The sequence below is a fragment of the Dioscorea cayenensis genome, chromosome 12 (genome assembly GCF_009730915.1).
Source record: "Dioscorea cayenensis subsp. rotundata cultivar TDr96_F1 chromosome 12, TDr96_F1_v2_PseudoChromosome.rev07_lg8_w22 25.fasta, whole genome shotgun sequence".
Lineage (NCBI taxonomy): Eukaryota > Viridiplantae > Streptophyta > Magnoliopsida > Dioscoreales > Dioscoreaceae > Dioscorea > Dioscorea cayenensis.
The window spans coordinates 15,552,195-15,573,297 of record NC_052482.1 but is presented as its reverse complement, the minus strand read 5'-3'; the positions used below and the strand labels follow the sequence as shown (position 1 = coordinate 15,573,297).

At 34.9% G+C, this 21,103-nt stretch overlaps 1 protein-coding gene across 1 annotated transcript; it reads right to left on the bottom strand.

Annotated features, from left to right (window-relative positions):
* Window positions 1-459: 459 nt before the first annotated feature.
* Window positions 460-1,999, bottom strand: LOC120273202. Its single transcript, XM_039279836.1, has 2 exons — window positions 1,080-1,999; window positions 460-823 (listed from the first exon to the last, which is right to left on the bottom strand). The coding sequence occupies exons 1-2, from the start codon at window positions 1,997-1,999 to the stop codon at window positions 460-462; spliced, it is 1,284 nt and encodes a 427-aa protein (XP_039135770.1).
* Between the last annotated feature and the right edge of the window lie 19,104 nt (window positions 2,000-21,103).

Here is a 21,103-nt window from a genome sequence, read left to right as displayed (position 1 = left end):
ACATTTGTTCTTTGTGCATAGCAGGCCTTATTGTGCCCTTTTGTATGGCAAATGCTGCATGTCATGACCCTGCCTTCTCTTGAAATATTAGTTTTGCTTTTATTTATTGGTTCCATTGGTTCTCTTCTCCTCTTCGTAGCAGGCCTTCCTGGCATTTTCTTCACGATGGGTGGAAGCAATGGACCTTCCTCACTTGTCGCCCAAAAGGCTCTTCCTCTAAGTGGATTGATTGGGAATTGATAAGCCTTGAGATATGTCTCCTTATTGAACCAATGAGCAATATATTCTAATGGATCTAAGCCTTGAAAAGCAAGTGCTGCGAGGGCATGCTGACAAGGAATTCATGTCTTGTCCCACTTCCCGCAAGAACAACTATGGTTTTCCAATAACACAACATAACCCTCCCATAGCATGAAAGAACAAATTATCCTAGAATACCTCATGCTTTGCCCCTCCACTTCACTCTACCTGCCATTTTCCACTTTTTGCCCTTTCTTTTTCAATCCTTGCACAAATCCTAGGGCCACAACTACTTTTCCATTTGCCAGTGTTTTCTCTTTTGACAACTATTCTTGTTATGCAATACTGTCTAATGTCCTCAAACATTGTGATAATTGCCTTGTGCCTAGCTTCAAGTATAACTCCATTGAAAGTCTCGCACATATTGTTGTCGATGACTTCACATTTGAGCACATCATTAAAGAATGCACAACACCAGCCTTCAATGGGCCAATTCTCCAATAAATCCTCTACAACACTTGTCCCCCTCTTCAGGCCTCTCATTCTATCTAAGTGCATGAGCATGTCAACCTTGTTTGTTGACCTAGCAGTGTTCCAAAATTGCAGTTGAATATCTTTACCAGCATGTCTTTTGCCCCATCTTGCATATACGTGCCTCGCACACATTCTATGTTAGATTAATGGCAATAGATCCCTCACAGCATGGATGAGACCCTTTAAAAAATAAACAAGACAGAATGTGCAGGTCAATAATGAAACACAATGACAAAATAAATATATTAACATGAATATCAAATTCATAGCTATTATATACTTTTTGCATATCACTAATGAGTGACCAGCCAAGGCCATCCCCAAGTCGTAGATCGGAACTTAGATGCTGAATAAACCAGACCCAACTCTCAGTTGTCTCATTCTCAACAACAGCCCATGCCACTGGGAACATCTGGTTGTTGCCATCTCTCCCCACTACCATTAGTATCATCCCCTTCACCAATCCTTTTAAAAAACACCCATCTAAGCCTATGATATTTCTACAACCAGCCATAAAACCTTCTCTAATTGGTATCAGGCAAATATAAATCCTCTGGAAAATAGGATATTGTAATCCTTCTTGTCTTTTGGATACAACAGTTACAGTACTCTCAGGATTGGCTTCTTTTAATTCCAGAACATAACTATTTAACACCAAAAAGTCCTCCTTGAATTGCTTCTTCAATTTCCGCAGAACAATTGCCTTTGCATTTCTACAAACCTTATCAGAGATGAACACTCCCAGCTCTTTTCTCACCATGGCCTTCAAGTGCCTAGGTTTTATAAACGGCATGCCATTTATGACATCAAAGAATCTGTTTGCAATAACTTTTCCTGTTACCCTCCTATTCTTAGAAGTCCCTACTAGGCATGAATGTTCTGCAATATACTTCTTCAATACATGCATCTTTTTTCCACTACACCATGAACAAAAAACCAGCCATTTGCATCCTTTTGCAGCACATTTTTCCCTAACCCTTGTCCCATCATTCTTCACATACTGAAAAGCAAACCCTTTTCTAATGGAAAATTGGACAAGCTCATGTTTAAATGATTTCAGATCGTCAAACCTCAAGTCTAAGTAGAAGTCTTCCAATTGGGTATTAGGACAATAACAATTATTACTTGCCTTATACCTCTTGGCATCATCTACCTCAGACTCCCCACTTTTGTCTTCATAGCTACCTGGATCTGAAGAATCCAAGTAGTCACTATCATAACCCATAACTTTTCCATTGTCAATAACTTGGACTCCTAGAGTTGTTCAATTAGGGCCTTCTCATCATTACTTGGTTGTCCCAAATTTCCTTCTTCAGCATCACCTTGGTCATCATTCCCCTTTGCTAATGTCTTCTCCATCTGCACATATCTCCTAACTTTACCCCTAACTTCTGTGGTTTCCTCATCTTCCTCTGAATTATCTTCTACAAGAGGGACATCTACTAATCCTTCTTCCAAATCTTTGCTAGAGTCACTTACCTCTCCACCATCAATCACATTCTGGCCATTACTCAACACATCAAATTCACTAGCAGACAATAAGATTTCTGGCAGGTCCATGGCATGCCTAACCTCAACAAGTCGATTTTTCTGGCAGGTGTAATTCAACTTAAATTTACTTTAATTGCTGCAAAAAAATTCACAAGCCAACAAATGAGGTAAAAGAAAAGCACAAAGGATGTCAAAGGTAAGCATGACAAATTGAAACTCACAAACAAGCAGTTATCATCAATGTGATTAGAAACTAAGAGAATGAAATTTCATTTGACCTTGAAAGTGTTCGAGCACAACATTTAATGAATAAAATATTTTGGAGGCAAAATGGTTGGTGAATGAAGTTTTCCTTTTTATTTTTTTGAGTTACTGGCAGGGATTTGCATAACAATTGACCCAAATGAAAGAATTGTGATTAGAATTTTTTTTTCAATTCACAATCTAACACAAAATTTTTCAAGTAGCAATACTTTTTACATAGCAATTGTTCATGCTTTATAGTTCCCATCCAAAGCATATGCGTCATATCAACACATACAGAACAATATGAAGATCACCATGGGCATCCAGCATAAAATAAATGAAAACTATTTGTTCCTTGAAACCAATTTGGTAGGTATGACTTTTAATGGTATTAGAATTAACAACCTAACAGTAAAAAACAATTTTTTTATTTTTCAGAAGAATTCAACCCCTGAAGAATGACAACAAAGATGAGGCATGAGATAAGATGCAAGGAATTAAAAAAGTCAACAAGAAAATTCCATCAAAGCACAACATCAGAATGGAAAACTATTAGCCAAAACAACAACCAAATTAACTAAAAGAGAGGCAGTACATGGAGCAAAATTCCATGAAGATCAACCAAAATTAACTAGAAGAAAAGTAATGCTTGGCTAGGAGCTGAAAACAAACTAAGGAAAAATAGAAGTCAGCAACGAATCAAAGGAAATAAAGATCAATTCCATGAAGAACCATCAAACAAAACTCCAGCTATGAGGATACTATGATGGCCACAGTGGCGCAAGTGGAGGAGCTCATTTAGATTGGAATACAACGGTGGCCTAGATGGAGAAAGAAGCACTTGACGAAAGGTTTAGGGATTGTTAGGGATGATGACCATAAATGGGAAAGTAGGGTGTTTTAAGTTTGGATCCGGGCTATCGGATTCTAACCCGTTTAATACTATTTTTTTCAGTTTTTTTTTTACATTTATTATTATTTTAATATTTTTTTATTCATTTTATATGCCACGTCAGCTTCAAGAGATGGAAGAATTGACGCCGGTCTGCCATTGGACTTGATTTACCTGATTTCAAAAGTACAGGGATCCAATGTGAGGAATCTGGAGTGCAGGGACCAAAAGGGAAGAAAGAGAAAATTACAGGGACTAATTCAGTGATTAAACCCATTTTCACCAGGTTAAAATCTTGAGTGGGTACTCAACTATGGCGAATATCAAAATGAGTACCACAATTTAATTTGTGTCTTTTTGGATATCATATTATAATTGGCTTTCACCGAGAGGGTACCGACATAATTCTGGTGGGTTTTTACACACGTGGCAGCTGGATTAAACATGTGGAGAGCTAGTAGGGACAAGGGATCCTCTTTAGCATTTTATAATGGCCAGGTCAGCCTCCTCTCTTCTCCTTCATCATTTCCTTCGTTTCTTCTCCGTCGTTTCCATGGAGTGAGTTGTACAGCATGCCTAATTCTTCACGGATTCTTCCTCTGAGCTCATTGTGGTACAATGTGAGTGTTTGAAGGCTGTTGAGATTGCCTAGACTCCTGGGAATGGTGCTAGAGAAGCTGTTGTTGTTGAGAAGGAGATTAGTAAGGTTCAAAAGCTCATCGATCTTTGATGGAATCAAACCACTGAGGTTGTTATTGGCCAAGTCCAACTGCTTCAGAGATTGACTTGACACTAAACTCATAGGAATTTCTCCAATGAAGTTGTTGGCACAAAGAAGCAAGTGCTCCAACTTTGAAGAGTTCTGGCAGAGCTTCCTCGACAATGGCCAGAAAAGCTGGTTTCCAAACAAGACCAAGAACACCAACTCACTTAACTCACTGAGTTCTTCTGGAACAGAGCTTGTGAGCTGGTTCACAAATAAATCAAGATTCTGAAGACTTACAAGTCTCCCAAAAGACTTTGGAATTGTACTTTGAAGCTTATTGCCTATGAAGTTGAGGTAAATGACTTGATTTAGCTTTCCGAGTTGACTCGGCATCTCACCTTCCAGTGAGTTATTTCCCAAGTTGAGTGTTTGCAGGTTGGCCAAGCTTCCAAGCTCTGCAAGGATATCATCGGAGGTTGTTGGATAAAGCAAGAACAACAAGCTCACTGTAGTCACCAATCTCCGACTATATCGTTCCTTGCAGCTGGTTTTGCGGAAGAACCAACCTCTAAAGCAAAGAAAGCCTTCCGAGTTCACTCGGATTGCGTGTTGGAGAAGATGGAGGAAAAGAGAGGAAGAAGAGAGGGTGGCTGACCTAGCCATTATAAAATGCTGACAAGGATCCCTTTTCCCCGTTGGCTATCCACGTCAACGTTTGATTTTTTAATTGCAGCAACGTGTTTAATCCGGATGCCACGTGTGTAAAAACCCACCGGAATTGCGTCGGTACCCTCTCGGTAAAAGCCAATTATAATATGATATCCAAAAAGATACAAATTAAAGTGTGGTATCCATTTTGATATTCAAGCATAGTTGGGTACCCACTCAAGATTTTAACCCCATTTTCACCACTTCAGGGAAGTCTCACTTTCCCCACTTCCTGATTTCCTCCACTTACAGTGAAATGAACGCTCCTTAAATGAAAACCCTAAAACTAACTCATATAATTGTGATAACACCTAGATTGAATTACCACCTTGCCCTTTCTCTTTATAACGGATTATAACAATTGAGAGTAATTTGTGTAATTTGTTATTTATACAGTTATTTGCAACGTTGCCTCAATTCTTGTGCTGCACAACATCTGCACCCTTCAATTCTTTTCTACTATTTATAATATATAAGGCCTTGAAGAGTTAATAGTGTAAAAATAATACTTAGGTCATCATGGAAATTATTTAATTAAGCGTGTCCCTTCGTGTTATTAATTATATCTTACTTAAATAAAAAAATACATTTAAATAATATTTTAAAATTAATGTTTTTTATATTATTAAAAGAAATTCTATTTGATTCAAATGAACAGACGAAATCAAATATAATAGATTTATACTTATTGATTAATTATAATTTTTATCCATACCAATTTTCCTTCGCTCATCTATACAATTAAAATTTATTTACAAGATAGGTTTTAATTTACAAGCTTATTACTAACATGAGTTTATATTTAGTAAATCTTATTCTAAAAGGGAAGCCAGAATGAATAACTTTGTATGTGAAAAATATTAATACATTTATATGAAGGAATTAGCAAAGGTAGCGCCGGTAGGTGCAAATAATATGTGTTAAGTCATAGAAATTGTCACAAGTTCGTACATCAAAAGATGAAATATGACTTAGCTAACTTTTTAGCATCATTAGTTTAATATGATACACTTCATTTCAATTGATAAAATCAAATATGTTCCAATATTAGTTATAAAATAGTTAGTTTGAAAATATTAATCTAACCTCAAAAAATCAGGGATTTAGAAATACATACAAAAAAATGCTTATTGATATCTCCTAGTGGACATGAGTAGATAATTAACATGAAAAAATAATTAATAAATATGATTTTGCTTAAAAGATTAACATAAGTAATAATTTAGAACGTGTTATTGCTATAGTTAATAAGGAAAAGATAAATACCTATTAAAGCATAAGTTACTGCTTTTTAGGTCAAAGGCCTTAAATATAAATTATTCTAATATTAGTGATATAATCTCTTTATCAGCCAATTTTGATTTATTTTATATGAATTTATTGGAAAGTTAAAATCTTTAGAATTTGGTAGGGCATGCATACAAAAGTTCTTTCCTCAAATTCCTTAAGATGTGAACGAAAAAAAAAAGCTTCTTTCTATATATCTAAATATCGAATAAAAATGGTTAATTAATTAAAATACTTTTTTTAAAAGAGGATAAATGTTAATCATAAATTATCGAAGGGGTATGCAGGTGAAAACATAAAAAAGTTAGTCGGTTAAAAATTTTAAACAGGAATTAAATTATTATTTTTAAATAAATATTCTTCATGATAAACGAAACGACTTTAGCGGCATAATCAAAAGTAACGGAATCATAACCAATGAACAAACCAATGAACATATAAAAGGGAGTGAGTGCTATGTGCTAAAACCCACATAATTAGGCACTTATTTGGCTCAATTAATCCAAGGATTTGGCTATAATTTTATTTGAATTTTCAAATTCAATTTTTTTAATTAAATAAATGAGTTCGAGTGAATCAAATTTGTTCACAAGTTTTTTAAGTAAATGAATTTACTCATTTGATTTTCATAATAAATTTATTTTCTTATCAATTTATACTGTTTACACAAATTTAGTTTTCTTGGCGTTCATAAAAAAAAATCAAAAACATTAAAAGGTTATTTAAATATACATGAAAAAGGATGTAAACAAAAAAGGAATTAATTTACATAAAATTTTTTATTCTAACAATAAAAAAACTTGCAAATGGCCACAAAAGTCTTTTCTTAACAAAAATAAAATGTAAAATGATCTAATAATTACAAGCTGAACATGCAAACTTTTGATCCTTTATTAAATTTTAACTAAATAGTATTTATAATTATATAATTTTTGCAAATGAAAGTTATACTATTAGATATTTTCTGAAATTAGAGTAAAAATTTTTATTTATTTAACTATTTAATCTTTATAATTAGAAATTTAGGAAAATATTTTGATTATCTTTAATATCTAAAAGTAATTTCTCTACATAATTTTATAATAAAATTTATCTAATTTATAACCTCTCATGCCTAAATAAAATTATATTTAGAGAAAAAGAAACTTAACGGTGTGAAAGATAAAATGATCACTGTTTTATATATAAAAAAAAAATCAATACATTTTTAAATATGAGAATGATATGTAAAATTAAATAAAGTCATGAAGCAGGGATGACAATTGGACATATCTAATGGTACCTCGTAAAAAATACCCAAACCCATAAAATTTTATGGGCATGGGTATGGGTTCTGGTAGGGTAGTACCCATACCCATTTACCCGCACTCACTATATATGTATATATATTTAATTAATTAATTAAAATAAACATAATATATTAGGAGTCCAGAGAGATGTTTTGGATTTGTGAGTAAAAGAACCCAAACCTTTTTCAATGTTTTCATTTATAGTTTTTCCTTTTTCCCTTAAGCCTTTTCACGGAGAAAGTCACACTTTATCATGATGTGCCTAAATGCTTTTCTAGACACTGTTGTCAGCCCGTCACTGTCGTCGCTGCATAGTCACAATGTTTTTAAAACCGGACCGGACCGGCTAGTCGGACCGGAAAAACCGAGAACCGGACCACAGTCCGGTCCTGTTTAATATCAATTGTTGACCAACATTAAAACCGGTCAAACCCATTTAAAACCATTGAACCGGTCGGTTGGACTGGAACCGGGCAAACCCCGATTTTTGAATTTTTATTATCTTAACGTTTTTTTAATCTTATTTTCTTGGGCGCCGAAGAGCGCATGGATGCCGATCGCATCGGTGATGAACCCAACGGCGAGGATGATTGCGTCGGTGATGAACCCGACGGCGAGGATGCCGATTGTCATCCAAGATCTCGATCTCCTTGCTCTCATACGAACCTTCCCTGAAGCGGCCGCCGCAGAAGCTACTGCCATCTTCATTGCAATTCCATCCTTGGAGATTTACCTGAGTGACAATCTCCTTTACATTGAGGACTTGGAACTGGCCCTTCGCGGCTTCCCCCAAGAGACTGGAGCCGCCGACACCATTGGCGCCATTGGAGGTGCCTTCGGCGAGACCTCCGGTGCCATGGCCTGCCACCCACTGCATGGGACCAATTAGAGCAGCCTCATCTCCGGCCAGAGGGCACGGTCCACGTCGAGGTTGGTGAGAGAGCCGAAGCCGGAGACAGCAATGGCGAGAGTGAGGAGTGTAGGATCTAAAGAGGGTGGATTAATCTCTCACTGACTCACTCTTGTGTGTGCTCACTGAATGCAATCCAAAGAAATTGGAAGAGATATGTTTTTCGTTCAGTTCTTAGTTCTTACTCTTTGAAGACTTATCTACTCCCTTGTAGCTTTTCATCATACATAAACAACCTATTAACTGGACAAGGCCACATGGCACTTTAGTTAAACCAAGCACTATAAGTTAAGCTCATTACAACTTAACTGATAGCATTCAAGCTAACTAAACCATCCAAGAGCTACAAGGTAACTTCTTTAATTTAACTTGTTTGTAGTTCCAATGCTTAACAGTAAATCTTAATTTCTTTAATCAAAGCCATCTTCAAGAAGGAGGACCCAAGCGAAGTGGTTAAATATGTCATTTGATTGGGAGAGCATCCTGGCAATTTTTACATTTTAATATATGTTATTTGATTTTTACACAAAATTAGGTGGACTGATTGTTCATGTATTTCCATACTAATGTTCATATATATATATATGCACACACATATTTATGACGTCATCCGGTCCGACCGAAATGGGTCATCCGGTCCGATTGACTGACCCGTGACCCAAATATGAGAGTGGTTCGCTCCCCGATCCGGTTTTAAAAACATTGATAGCCATTGCTTCTTCGACATTCATCATTGGTTGTATTTGCAGGTTAACTAAACTACAGGTAATGGGTATGGGGATGTGGCCACCTAGCGGTTATAGGGATGCTATTAAAGTTGATATCCATGGGTATGGGAACGGGTAAGGGTAATTTTTTTAAAATAAGAGTATAGGGACAGATACTATAGTTTTTTTTTCTAAATCCTACCCATTGCCATCTCTATTATGAAAATTGTTATCTAATTTAAATGTGATTAACTTAATAATATTTTAGACAAAAATAAAATGTGTCACCCAACTAGGCTCAAGAATAAGGTTTGTTAGGATAGAAACACCAAATCATAAATCATAGTCAAACACATCAAATACAAGAAAAATATAAATACATACTAAGATAGAGCTATGCTCATCATGTCTAAACCTTTCGAGGCTTATCATAAATAATAGACAAAAAAGTATGATGAATAGAATGATGATCTACAACCATGGTGCTCTGAGCCAACTATTCACAAACTACTCTTCGACAAAAGCTCTAAGAAGACCCTGGAACTAGATGCAAGGTTTATATATATGTATATATAAATAAAAGGACATGTGCTACCCTGCCCAATCAAAGACAATTAAGCAACAAGGGCACTTATTTAGTAAAATAACTCATAATGAATGTATAAATAAAAATAGAAAGTATGTTGCTTACAAATTATTTTAAATTAGTTTATGGCATATTAATTAGTGATAGTAAAGAATTATGAGAATGTGATACTTTGTTGATCGTAAAGGCAGAGCTTAAAATACATGAAGACACCTAACAAGAATCCTTTGTTATAGGACTATATTCATAATTAACTTACAATTAAAGCATGGCATGAAGATAAATCAAAGTGTGAAATCATAAGCGCTAACTACAAGAGACACATGTACTGATGCGCCCCCTCACATGAGGCATAGTGGGATGACTAACTTGTGAAGATGGCAATCAGAAGCTATTTTTGACCTAAGTTTGTGACCCTGATGTTGTAAAAATAGATGATAGGTGACTTGGAAAGGGGAATGCCAAGCTAAAATAGGAGATTTTTGACCTAAGTTATTTCAGCTAAAGCACTAGCAACTGCGCTATACTCAGCTTCAGTGGAAGACTGTGCAATAGTAGTTTGCTTTTGGGAGGACCACCTGATTGGATTATTGCCATGAAATTATAGATAAACTATAGTAGAGGTCGGATCATTGACATCACCGCACTAGTCTGCATTAAAGAACATTACTAAGTTCAAGGCGCCACTTTTCCTTAAACAAAGACCATGGTGTATGGTGCCTTGGAGATACTGAAGGACTCTTTTAACAACTTGCTAGTGTAGTGCACAGGAAGCATGCATAAATTGTGAGAGCTTATTTACATAAAATGATATACCTGGCCTGGTGAAATTAAGATATAGAATTTTGCCAACAACTTGTCTACACTTAATAGTATCTACAAGTGGAGAGCTATCACTAAAATGATAAATCTCAGAGGAGCTAATGGGTGTCTTAGCTGGATTACAATTTTGCATATTTGTATCTTGAAGAATATTAGAAATATAGCGAGCTTAAGACAAGAAAAGACAATCTGAAATGGTGTAAGACTTAACACCAAGAAAGCAATTAGGGGTACCAAGATCTTTAAGAGAAAAATGATTGGCAAATGATGAGATAAGCTGTTGATTTACCAAGTGATCACTGCCAGTAAGAATGATGTCATCCATTTAAGCTAGAAGATAGATAGTGATAGCGGAAGCATGCTTGATGGACTTGAAGAAACCCATGGAGAGGAGATGAGTCTTGAGTTCATTACAAGAGAGAGGAAACTTGAATTGTTGTTGGCTTAATGACGAGGCTGAATGTGGAGTGGTAGTCAACCCCAGGTTCCCTTTGTGACAAGCAGAGCCTTGTATAGACCAACGGTGATATTCGGCTTCTTTTTAATCCTATACAACCATCGGCAAGCAACAATATTGTGAGATGGATCATGTGGTACAAGCTTACATATATTTTTGATTCTTCAGTAATGCATCATACCCTGCTTGCATAGCTGCCCTTCACTTTATGTTTTTGTTAGCTTGGTGAAAGGTGTAGGGAGGAATGGTGAAGTGAACTTGAGCCAAGAAATCAAAAAAATGTTTTTGTTTGTAGATGTTGTGTTGAGAACGGGTAGAGTAGGACCACTTTGGTTCATGGGTTTAGAAGAAGGGGTTGTCATAGTTGAATTGGTTGGGGGAGGGGGGAATAGTGGTGGAAAGGGGAATATCACAGGTGAAGGAGGAGAAGGCATTAGAGATGCCAGCGAAGTGGTAGTAGAAAGAGGAAATGAGTCATTGGATGTGGGTCGGCTATAGTTGGTGAAGAACAAGAGTTGTTGCATGGTGGATGAGTGACTAGATTTGGGGCTGAAATGGAAGACAATGAAGTCTTCATGGCAAACGGAGTAAGAGAAATTGGATTCCGTATATCTGAAATTGTGGTGTGTAGTTGCATGTAGACTGAGCAAGTTTGAAAATGGGGTAGTTATTTGTGGATAGGTTTAATTGGAAATTTGGGTATTTATTTGTGGGTAGGGCGAATTTGAAATTGGTATCGTTATTTGTGGAAATGAGTGATTGGATGGTGATTAAGTCTGATGAGGATTTTTGGATGACAAGTCATTCGACGCTAAATTTTGAAATTTATTTGAAATAGAAAACATAGTTTTGGCGGGGAACACATTTTCAGCAAAAATCACATCACGAGACAAATAAACTTTAGACTTAAGAGGTTCAAAGCATAAATGACAATGATGGGTGAGAGAGAAAAGCCCAAGTAAACAGAAGGAGTCAATCTCGGTGCAAGTATGTTTTGGGAATATGACTTGAGTCATGGACAACAAAGACATCCAAAGATTTTTAAGGAATTTTAATATGGTTTTTCTTGGAATAGAGTTTTAATGAAAGAATGATAGTGTAAAATAGAGGTTGGTAGATTATTATTGAGATATACTGCATGGTGACAAGCAAATGATGAAAGATTGGATGGAAGAGAAGCTTCATATAACAATGTTCTTGTTGTTTCTATAATGTGTGAATGATGACATTCAGCATGAGCTTCACTTTGTGGTGTGTATGGGGGAGTAATGACATGTTCTATACCATTGAAACTTAGATAGGAATTAAGACTTTGAAACTCACCGCCTCCGTTAGTGTAAAAAGATAATATTTGAGAATTGAAAAATTTTTCCATTAAAGGAAATTTTTTTTGAAAATTTACATTGACCTCACTTTTATGATATAGAGTGTAAATCCAAGTGTATTTCATGTAGTGATCAACAAATAGGCAATAATATAATGTTTTGTCAAGAGAAAGCATAGGAGACGACCCTCATAGATTGCTAATAATGGTTTGAAATGATTTCTAACTTGATAGAGTAAACTTGTGGATGAGATTTATTTTATAAGCATGACTTGCCAAAAGTAAATTTGTCTCATGTGGACAAAGGAAAAGATAAATTTTTTAAAAAAGAAAATTTTAAAATTCTAGCATAAGGATGTCCAAGTTAGCAATGCTGGGTTTCAAGGGATACTTTGGAAGAGGTGATGTGAGCTTATGGAGAAGGTAGGGAAGAAATAATCGGCCATTCATACAACCGGTGGCTACTCAAACCACGCACCGGCGGTGTCCACTTTGCTAGATCCTTAACAACAAAATCAAAAGGAAAAAATTCCACAAACATTAGATTATCCTTACAAAAGGTGGAAACTGAAATTAAATTGTGTTTAATTTGAGAGGCCCATGGAGTATTAGATGGCTGAAAAGTAGTGTTATATGTATATAATTGAGTTGAACCATTGTGAGTAATCGAGATTTTATTACCATCTCCTAGTACGACTTCCTCAAAGCCATTGTATTCGCGCATATTGTGTGGCTCAGTGGTAATATGATGTGAGGCACCGGTATCTAGAATCCATGGGGTTGCATATGCATGAGTGCTTTTGACAAAGTTTACTTTAGCCTCAAGATAATTATGAGACTTGCTTCAGCAAATTGAGGAGACATAATCGGGGTGATTGCATGGCTACCATTGAATACCATTATTGATGGTGTTAAAATTTTGTGAATGGCATTGAAGTTGGGGATTGTACTTGAGATTAGGATGCTATGACAGAGAGGTGCCATTGTTGTTGTTATAAAAGCAGAGAGTATTATGAGAGTTGTTGTTGTTGCCCATCATGTAGTTATTGTTAGTCCTACTTGCGATGGTTGCCGTTATTGGTAAAGAAACATATTTTACATGATAGCGGAGAAAGAGTTCATGGTGAAGAAGCTTTTTCGTAAAGCTTGGGATATTCAATCAGTATACTATGATTGGGGATTGCCAGCGATATTTCAGGAAAATAAGGACCAAGTTTGTTGAGAATTTTGATTGTGAGTTCTACTTTGACTATTGGTGAGTCGGTAATGGCAAGGTCTTCGGCAATTGTATGACCCTAATGGAGTTATTTAGAGGCTCTCTTGTCTTCCTTGGTGATGCGACTGAGTTGATCCTGTAAGCTATAGATTGGGGTGTGACTTTTATTAGCATAGGTAGGTGTGAAAACATGCCCAAGGTTTCTCGGCATTGGATGCGGCAGCAACAGTAAATGCAATAGTACTATCAACATAGGCCATAATTGCTTGGTGAATAAGACCATCCTAAAGAACCCAAAGGTGATACACTAGATTGATTTCAGTTGTGTTGTTGCGAGTGATTGTTCTTGTTGGGCATGGTGTAGATCCATTGAGATGCCCTGTGAATTCATGGCCATCTAGAAGCAAGGTTAATTGGGTCTTCCAAGTAGAAAAATGGGAGCAACCTTGTAATTTAATAGGGAACTGTGAGGAAGGATTGAATTGCACAATATGGTTGTTGGTGTTTGCAATATCAGGATTGAGAATAGAAGTTTACTAGGTAGAGGAGGCCATTGGATGTGTGTCATGGTTGGTGCATGAGGCAGGTAAGGAAAAGAAAAAGATCAATCAAACTCGTATGAGATAAAGGCATTTGATACCATAAAGAGCTATGAGAATGGGATACTTTATTGATTGTAAACACATAGCTTATAATGCATGAAGACAGCTAACATGACTCCTTTATTATAGGAATATTATCAGAACTAAACTTACAAATAAAGCATGGCATGAAGAATAAATTAAAGTGAGAAATGGCAAGCACTAACTACAAGAGACACGTGTACTTATAGATACAACTCATGTACAACTTATAAACTTCATTATCAATCTCATTAATATTAGAATATCTACAATCAAGCATATTAGTCAACACAATCTTAGATGCACCCAATCCCAAAGGCCTCAATCATATTAGATAATAATAAAGCACAATGTAGAACCAACCCTACACCTAAGTGAGACCAACTCATACTTCAAGCTAAGCTACCTCTATGCTTGTCCACAACATCATATGGAACATTTCAAGGAAAAAAAGAATTTTGCTTGCCAGTTTTGGCATGAGAATGAGCCAAAAAAGCCATGATAAACTGATTTTGGCATAGATTTTAGCATGGATTTTAGCACAAAACCATAACTTTGACTATAACATGCGTGAAAAATATAATTTGTCATGAAATAGTAAAATCGTGCCAAATTTTGTCACAATTTTACTAAACCATGCCATGTTTGTCACAGTTTTAAGAATGGTTGTTTCAGCACGGTTTTTGGCATGGTTATTTTGTCATGGTTTTTGCCATGGTTTTGATTGTCTTGATTTTTGGCACAGTTATTTTGCCATGGTGTTTAGTATAGTTTCATTTGGCATGGTTATTCGCACGATTGATTTTATCACGGTCTTTGGCACTGGTTATTTTGTCACGGTTTTCAGCATGGTTGATGTTGTTACTATCTTTGGCATGGGTTATTTTGTCACTATTTTTGGTATGGTTGATGTTGTTACGAGTTTTTGGCACGGTTGAGTTTGTCATGGTTTTTGTCACGGTTGAGTTTGGCACGGTTTTGTTTGTCACATTTTTCGTCAAGGTGAATTTTATCATGATGTTTGACACGAACACTATTTTTGGCACATATTTTTTCATGGTTTTTAACATGGTTTTAAATTTAACATAGTTGTTAGCACTTTTTTGTTACGTCTTTTGGCATGGTTTTAAATTTAGTGTTGATATTGGCATAGTTTTTGTCACCGAATTTACCATAGTTTTATTTTGAAAATTACAAATGGATTTATTTAATTTTAGAATCTGCATTTAATTTCATCAAAATATATATTGCATGTTTGTAAAATAACCAAAAATGTAATTACAATCATAGCATTACAACAATAAGGTCTAATCTAACATAACTCCACAAAACCATTAACATAAACCATATATATTATAAAAAACCCTCTACATTGTGCTCCAAGTCTTCATGAGAATTATTGGTAGTCGGAGAAATACGAACTCTCTCCAGTATTGGAGAGTGCTTATCTGTATGTGTTTGTGACTCTTCTATCAGTACTTGAGGGGCATGTGGCATATGAGCAACAATAGGCATGCTAGAAAGGTCAATACCTTACCCACGAAATACGGCAAACAATGATGATTCAAATAGCTCGCGATGAGCCTACTCAGCTTGTAACCGATTATTAGCCTCAGCACGAGGCCTAGCAAGCTCCTCCTCCAATTCCTTAACTCTATTGTGGAGTTGTTCAGTTGATTTAGAAGATTCCAAGCATGTCTTGTAATTGGTTGAAGACATCTGCCTAACAATATTACCCTTTCCTAGCACTTTGTTACGACTAACTTTATAAAAAAATACATTATTAAGACTTATAAAGAAATAACCTCATTTTCAAAACAAATTAAAAAACATACTCAAATACAAATATTATCTAATTTGGAGAATTGACATTCAACTTACAAAAAATGAAATGTTAAGAGCAAAAACATAGCCAGAGAGGAAGTAAGTCTTACAATATTCTTAAACACATGCTTATTTCAATGAATTATTTATGTTCAATATGGAATAAAGTCCTACAACATGCTTAAACATATGCTTATTTTCAATGAATCATTTTTGTTCAATATGGAACAAAGTTCTACAACATTATATATGCACAATTAGGTATGCAAAAACACAGCCAAAGAGGAAGAGAAATTGGTAATGCCATGAAGAATATCACAAAGTTAAAACAATATAAGGTTAATGGAATTATCATATCTCAACATCAATAAAATAGTAATAAATAATAGTTTATCCCAAGCATGTTTAGCAATCTTAAACGGATTAACTCATAAATTCATTACAATCCATTCACCAAGTAACATAAAATCACAGATATGAGGTCATTGAGTTAATCTTAACACGGTTAACTTAATGACCTCACAAATCATGAATTATTTAACTTGAAAAAATCACAATATTACAAAAAATCCAATAACAAGTTCAAAATAGAGAAGTTGATGTTGGTACTATTCACAAGCTTAAAACAAGACAGATTAAGGTATGTGAATAGATTGATTGATTAACTAATTAAATGGTCTAATATTTATAAGCTGAATATATAAATAGGTTGTGAAAGGGTTGTTCAGTATTAGAGGGAATGAGGTGTTATTCACAGATGGCAAGTTATACCATTTTGATGCTATAATATTTTCAACTGGTAATAAAAGCACTGCAAACACTTCGTTGAAAGTTATTCATAGTGTTATATATATCTTAAATGTTTTATTATGATCAAATTGGGATATTAAATTAATGTGGGCATGCATGTATATTATATATAGGATGGTGGTTGCTTATTAAATGAAGAAGGATTGCCGAAACAGTGCTTTCCAAAACATTGGAAAGGTAATGAATGGAGTATACTGTGCAGGGCTTGCAAGAAGAGGGTTGGATGGAGTCTCCATGGATGCTCAAAACATTGCTAATGATATCAATGAGTAAATTAATACAATAGCTAATGATTCATGTCTTTGTTTAGTATGACTATGCAATTGCATGCCCATAATATATAATCCCTAAAATTAATGTCTAAAATGCAATATATAATCCATCTATTTGAAATACATGTTGTTGAAGGATTTTACACAAGAATTAAAGATAACATTAAATTTTTAAGAGTTAGAATAAAAATGAATCAAATTAGTAAACAATCTTTTTCTAGGAATCATATCTTTTTTTTGGGACTATGAATGACTCTCCTCATTTACTCCTAATTGGAAACATATCAAATTACTAAAATTAGAAAAACTATTATGTAACTTCATGAATGAATTGTAATGAATTTATGAGTTAATTGGGTTAAGGTTAACTCAATGTCCTCACATATCATGAATTATTTAACTTGAAACAATCATTGAGTTAATCCAAGAAACACAATGACCTCGAATATCATGAATTATTAAACTTTAAACAATTGCAATATTAAAAAAAAAAAAACAAATCCAATAACAAGTTCTAAATAGAGAAGTTCAAATAAATACCTTATTCTTAACGCAGATGTATATGCACACAAATGACCTTAGTTTTTAGGCAAATATTCCAATAAAATCACAGATTTCAATGCTTTTAATTAAATACCATAATAATAAAAAATAACAAAAACAATCTCTAACATTCACATGAAACCTAATCCCCTAAATTAAATTTCAAATGCATTTATTTTGAGAAAGTTATCTCATACTTAAAACAATTTGTATGGCACAACCAACCTCGAGTGTGTCATCCTTCTTTTTGTGCATGGGGATAAAGCATTCTTTCGGTGTCAGCACTCTACCTAATTCTTCCGCCTAGGGAAAAACACATTAAAGAAAAGTTAAAAGCTAGGGTAAATTATAAACAACAATGTTAATGATATTTATATGGATTAGGGGCATTACTAGTCTAAGGCAGTGCACAGTAGTACTGACAGATCCACCACGGTAAATAACGATGGAGGAGCTTCCAATTTCTGCCTTATTATGTTTGTGCTTATCACTTATTCTCTTAAACTCCTCTAACTCCCTATACCTCTAGAAACCTTCTTAAATTGCAGGAGCCATCCAAGGAAATGGAGCCTTGTAAAGATTATGTGCAAGATCCAAATTTTTCTTCAACCATTCACTCGCCTCATGGTTGAAATGCTACAACACTGGAGATTCATGTTGTGCCTCCCACATGTATATACCCTAGGAAAAAATGAAGGTTAATCAAAGTATTGTTTTTCTCATAGTTAACATACATAATTAAAAAAACATTAATGAATTTAATGGTTTAAATTATATTTACCCTAAAAGCGGTGAATATCCTTAGCCTCACATCTTTGGACACTTTCCCCCATCCGGTCCATGCCTCTTTATAATGGCCTTTAACCAATTCATGGATTTCTCTCTTAACTCATAATCTCTGAAAAAATAATATAAAACACTTTAATTAAAATGAAGAACAACACTTTAAAAAAAATTAAACTCAAAATTATAAAATTATCATAAAATGGAATTTTACTTACATAATTAGGCAATCTGGGGTGATAACCCAGGGGGCCCAATGCTCGAAGACTCATTAGAGGGCCCTCCATTTCTATGGGTAAATCTTTAATAGCATAAATAGAAGTCTCAACATGTGGAACTGGAGGGCTTTGTGCAACTGGTGCAACTATTAAAGGTTGTAGAATTGGTGTCGATGGAGTTATTGCCATTGTTACCTAAATATTTGGATGTATAAAAGGAGGCATTCCCAACTCTATAGATTTATTAGATACTACTCGGGGGTTCATAGATATTTGATGAATATTTGGGATGCATCGGCCTCGGCCTGATGTAGATCAACCACCACGACTCGATGTTGATCAACCACTAGATTGACGTCCAAACTAACCCCTTCCTGAGGCTACCATAAATTAATATTAAATGGTGAAACTAGAAAACCCACTTGGGCAATAATGAGATAAGTATACAAATACAAACATACAAAAAAAAAAATACCAACCATGCCATTTGGACATATATGATAAAGTTATCTTTGACCTAATAATTCTAGTGAAGATAAGTGTGAGATGAGTCTTTTGCAATGGTTTCACTAATATTATAACTAAACCTAAGCAATCCTTTTCAATGAAACATAAAATGCGATTCAATGTCCAACTTATTACAAATATGATGTCTACTATAATACATACTATATTCATTATGAAAATATTAACACATGATATGTGGGGACACAATATTGTTGTAATAACAATTAAATTCATATTATACAAAACATGTTTTATTACTGTTGCATTCAAAGAAATATTCAATGTGTTTACAAATTAAAGTCGAATGCAAGTTTGGAAAAAAGTAGGCATTACAAATGATAGTCCAACCTAATGTAGCCAAGATTTTGAAAGCAATCGATCATTCTTCAAGTAAAGCAATCTATCCACCTACATAGAAGCATAAATGTGAATATAAACGGCAGATTTAAGTATGTGTTGCATCTCTAAAAAGTGATTATTTAGATAAATATTTGAAAATATTAGATTTTTACGGTGGAACTACAAAGAAAACTTCTATTCAAAATTAATGTATAATAGCCATTTTTTTTTTAAAAAAAAGAAGTTCATATCTAAAAGAGACAAAAACAAGTTCATAGCATATAGTGTACTAAAAATCATGTTCTTCATCATCATCATCATCATCATATTGTTCATTTTCTTCAGCATCTGTCAATTTATCTACATTGTCCTCCTTGGTCTCACCATTTGATGTGGGTTGCAACATTTCAGATAAGTCAATGCCAAGTTTTATTCGAGTGGGTCAAACAAAAGAGGAATTTCTTCTATAAGATTGACACCTGTTAAGGATTGAATTTCCTATATTTGATATGCAAATCCATCCTTTTCTGGCCAACTTGCCTCAACCATTCTCCTAGATTTTGTCTTGCACACATCCAACTGATAAGTTTTTTTTGTACATATTTTAAGTTGATATTGTACATAGATTGAGCATGTCTTTTATCAGTTGTATGTGCTCATTTGGTGTTTTTACATTCATTTGCGGAGCTAGGGTGTGTATGGGTCCCAAAGGATCAAAGTTGATGATGTGAAGTAATTTCAGGGCATTTGAGAAGAAAATAGGCCCAGTTCGGATAATAGATGATCACATCACTAACCACACAACTATTGGAGTTATAGAGGCATGATACACAACCGTATTTTGCAGACAGTACAACAGCAAATTACTGTAGCATAACACAGTAGTATGATATTGTAGCTAAACAAGGGAAAAAATGGAAGAGAGATGCACAATCGTCGAAAGACCCGATATGACCCAATATAAGCAAATTATTCTTAAAAAGTTATAACTTTTGCTTGGACTTTTTGGGGAAGAAAGAAGGGGTCTTGGCACTATGTCCTGCCAAAAGGATGCTTCGACAACATATTAAAAGAGATCATATCCAGCCAAAAGGATGCTCCAGCACCATCCTCCATCGTCCACACCATCATCCTCATCATCGACAAGTTGTTGGGAAGCGCATTCAACATAGACGAGACCTCATCGGTGAAGGGTCATCTGACCGTTCAGAGGGCCGACAACCAAATTTGTCACCATGGTGTCTTTGCTTTCTTTCATATATTTGATTCTTATTATTGTTTGTGGATTATATTGCTCCATAAGGAGCTAAACTCTTGTTGGATACTTGGGTGTATGAAACTTAGGGTTGTATATGTTTGATTTAATTCATGTTATTCTATTTCTTGTTGATTTGAATTTCAACATTGTGTGTGAAGTCATACATTAATTTGCAGCGAGAGATCCATTGTAGACTTGGGTTGATCTAGTGTCGAGTCAAGAAACATTCTAAGACTAGACCTACCAAGGTTTGAGAGAGCTGAGATGGTGAACTTTAGGTAGAAGAGAGCCCCTTTCCCCTTCGATTTGATCATAACTACCTTTGTACTCCTGCGAGCATTAGACAATCATATGAACCCTAATGAAGAGAGAGATCACTGCCGGGATTTGTATAAGATTAGATGATAATTGTCTCAAGAGATTTTTTTTAACCTACTTTTGGGAGTCTAGTTGATTATTCGGGGTCCCTAGAACACATTGTCTTCATAGGTGGCTTAGGCTAAGAGAAAGA

Coding starts and splice junctions, on each gene's coding strand:
- LOC120273202 (XM_039279836.1), bottom strand. CDS start 1,999: ATGGGTTATGATAGTGACTACTTGGATTCTTCAGATCCAGGTAGCTAT. Junction 824..1,079: donor CTTGGGGATGGCCTTGGCTG/GTCACTCATTAG, acceptor GAACACTGCTAG/GTCAACAAACAAGGTTGACA.